This window comes from Pundamilia nyererei, unplaced genomic scaffold (assembly GCF_000239375.1).
Source record: "Pundamilia nyererei isolate P.nyererei 1_Seehausen unplaced genomic scaffold, PunNye1.0 scaffold00026, whole genome shotgun sequence".
In the NCBI taxonomy this organism is placed as follows: domain Eukaryota; kingdom Metazoa; phylum Chordata; class Actinopteri; order Cichliformes; family Cichlidae; genus Pundamilia; species Pundamilia nyererei.
The window spans coordinates 3,490,637-3,493,822 of NW_005187427.1; the positions used below are offsets into that span (position 1 = coordinate 3,490,637).

A 3,186-nucleotide genomic window follows, 5' to 3' on the forward strand; every position below is an offset into this window, starting at 1 on the left:
GTAAAATCAATATGACATAAAGGAAAATGAAAGGCAACAACTACAGATCCTTAACTCGCAACTCCCAAAACTTGTGTTTTTATGCTACTGTTGTGAAACTTAAAAGCCTCATTATCGGTCATCAGTGCACCGTCATGGTCAAAACAACACATAATTCTTGAAAATCCATCTGAGCTTTATAACGGGAAAGAAAAGTTTGACAAATGCGGTAAGAGACAGCTCAGTCATAACGGGAACTCTCTGTGAAGTTGGATAATTTATGGGTGTCATTTATGGTTTGTCAAACATTGCCTTGAACTGACCACTGTCTGATGGGAAACACAGACATGGGATTAAACCACACAAACACACACACACACACACACAGAAAGCAGCTGTAGCTGAAAAGTGCTGAAGAAGAAGAGCAACACAGCTATTTGGTTTAACTTACATACCGCTTGATTTTTTTGAGATATGTTGAGTGAACGCTGCACATGTTTACATTTTGCTACTTTTTTTAAGACATAAAATTGAATGTCATTTAAAGGAAACAGTCTGTGAGCCTTTAATAGTTTGGTTCATATAAATGAAAAAAAAAAAAATATATAAACTGCATAGCACACTGCAGGCCCTTTCAAAGGGAGAAGAACAATATAAATACATACTCGGTTAGAAATTTTGTACCATGTTCTCATAATCATAAATACACAATTCATACATTTCCAGCATTGCATTTTAAAGAGAATAAATATGTCTATGCTCTGTAAATGTCTCGTAAAGAAATTAGGGTGTAATGAAAATACTTTTATTGCTACAAGAGAAAACATCAACAAAACTGTAATTACAATAGCATACAGTTAGAGGGGTGAATCTTACTGCTAAAAAGACACAAATAACCTGAATTTGAATTTCAAAAAGATTGAAAAAATTCTTTTAAAAAGACAAAAAGTTGCCTGAGTTGCTGAAAGACCCACTCATCCATGCAAAGTGTCTTGAGTTTAAGGCCCCAGGTGCTTTATCTGTTAAGTAGTAAGACTTAATTGGAAAGTCTGCATTATGATTCCCAGTGCAAGTCCTCGCCCTGCTCAATTATTGCAGAAGTAAACAACTGAAGGTTATAAAGAGCTGGACAGTAACACCCCTCCTCATAAAGACAAGTCGTGTAAACAGGCAGTCCAAAAGGGGCAAGAGAGGAAGTTTCTCTTATCCTCACTGTTGGGAAAATAGATCTTTAAACAGATTCTGAAGTGCTCAGAAAGTTATTACAAACACTTCTTGTGCAGTTGAAACTGTACATTATACATAGAGATTTTTGAGCACATTTCCTCCGTGTCCATTTTTTTGGAATCCTTTAGTTGCTGATATTTCCATTTTTATAAGTGGTACATGCTGTAGCCCAAAGGAGCAGCGTACACTCCTAAAGGGGAAATGGGCAGGATGGGTCTGTGGTGGTGATATGCAGAGGAGTATGACTGTCCATATAGTGACATGGCACCCAGTGACAGTGGTAACCTAAAGCCAGGGTGTAAAGCTCCAGCAGCAACGGCTGCCACTGCAGCCGTCTTGGCATCAGCAGCCATCTTGAGTTTCTCCAGCTCGGCCTCCTGGAGCCTCTTGGCTTTGGCTCGGCGATTCTGGAACCAGATCTTCACCTGAGTCTCTGTGAGAGTTAAGGAGGAGGAGAACTCGGCTCGCTCGGCGATGGACAGGTATTGCTTCTGCCTGAATTTCCTCTCCAGAGCGAGGAGCTGGGATGTGGTGAAGGGTGTGCGGGGCTTCCTGTTGGTCTTGTGTTTCCTCAGCTGGCAGGCAGGACTGAGGTGACCTGGGAAAAGAAACAATTAGGATTTAAGAAGGGTCATTAAATCATTTGATTATCTCAAAATTTGATTTGAATGTAAAAACTGAGTAGTTGGCTACAGCCAACCAACCCCAGCCAGATAAATAATACTATTTACACTCTAGCCTTACTTTTCAGTAAACAACCAATTAACAGAATGCGTCTTTGCAGCACAGCTTACAGAGAATTACTTTCCAGTATTTAGGAAAAAAACTGAAAACATCTGCAGGATACTGAATAATGAAATTAGCTATAAATAAGTTTCATGGCGTTTAATATGAGAGGAGAAACTTACGAGGTTGTGTGGAAAAGGCGCTGGTAGTAACCCACGGTGCGCAGTCCTCTGACTCTGATGTTTCAGACTTCACTGGCGACGAGGGGGCAGCAGTTAAGCTCTTTTGGCTTCCCCCGGGAGGGGTGCACGTCTCCCGGCTCACATACAAGGAGTTTAACCCCGTCGGGGACAAAGCCACCGAACTTTCCTTCGGTGTAAAGCAGGCGGACTCTCCACTCCGGCTGTGCGTCTTTCTCCCGGACATGAGCGCCTCCACGCTGAAGGGGTGATGCCGACGCACCACGGGAGATGCCTTCTCTTCCCCCGACTCCTCTGTCAAGTCCGCACGGCTGCTGTCCTCCTCGGAAGAACTGCATCCCAAGTCGTTAAAACTCTCCTTGGAGGCCATCTCTCTCCTCCGGGTCTCCTCCGTAAAACAGGTGAACTCCACGGAGACGAAGCAGTAAGTTTACCCAGGTGTAACTCACTCCTACGAGCGCACTGTTCAGCTGTCAAGTTGTAGTGTGAGAGCGAGTATGTAGACTCGGCACGTTGACACGGCTCAACTTAGACCAATCACAGCAGCCCAAAATGTTTATGGGCGACCACGTGCTGCTTTCAGGGACAACATAGAAAACTCATATTACTTGGTTATATTTGCGCAAATAACGATTATGATTATTAGTAGGAGGTGGTAGTTAGTCATCTGAAAGGGGCAAATTCCCAAATGAAGTTAAAACACGTTTTTCTTCTTTTTTCAGGTTTTATTTAATTTCGAAGAATCAGAAGCTTGAATTTTCTCTTATCTGTTGTTTGCTAACCGCCGTTTATTTGTTAAAGTGAATTTTCCCACATTGCCTGCAAAAACAATAGCTCTGCAGCATTATCACATGTTAAGCTTCAGTAATGGATTAGCTCTAACTCTAACCTCATGAGAGTGCATGTGTAAACACGGGCCCTATGCAGATAATTATGGAGAGTTATACCCGGAGATGAAACACTGATCCCTTTCTTCTTCATCTCTCTCGCTCTCTGCTTTGTTTGATGTTCTTTATATTGGGACTTTCCGCTGTATCCGACATTTCTGTTGTGT

General features: G+C 42.2%; 1 protein-coding gene across 1 annotated transcript; it reads right to left on the minus strand.

Moving 5' to 3' along the window:
* Positions 1-541: 541 nt before the first annotated feature.
* msx2b (muscle segment homeobox 2b) lies at positions 542-2,637 on the minus strand. The gene is made up of 2 exons (XM_005727799.1): positions 2,115-2,637; positions 542-1,804 (listed from the first exon to the last, which is right to left on the minus strand). Exons 1-2 carry the CDS (start codon positions 2,500-2,502, stop codon positions 1,353-1,355), a joined length of 840 nt encoding a protein of 279 aa, XP_005727856.1. The 5' UTR covers positions 2,503-2,637; the 3' UTR covers positions 542-1,352.
* Between the last annotated feature and the right edge of the window lie 549 nt (positions 2,638-3,186).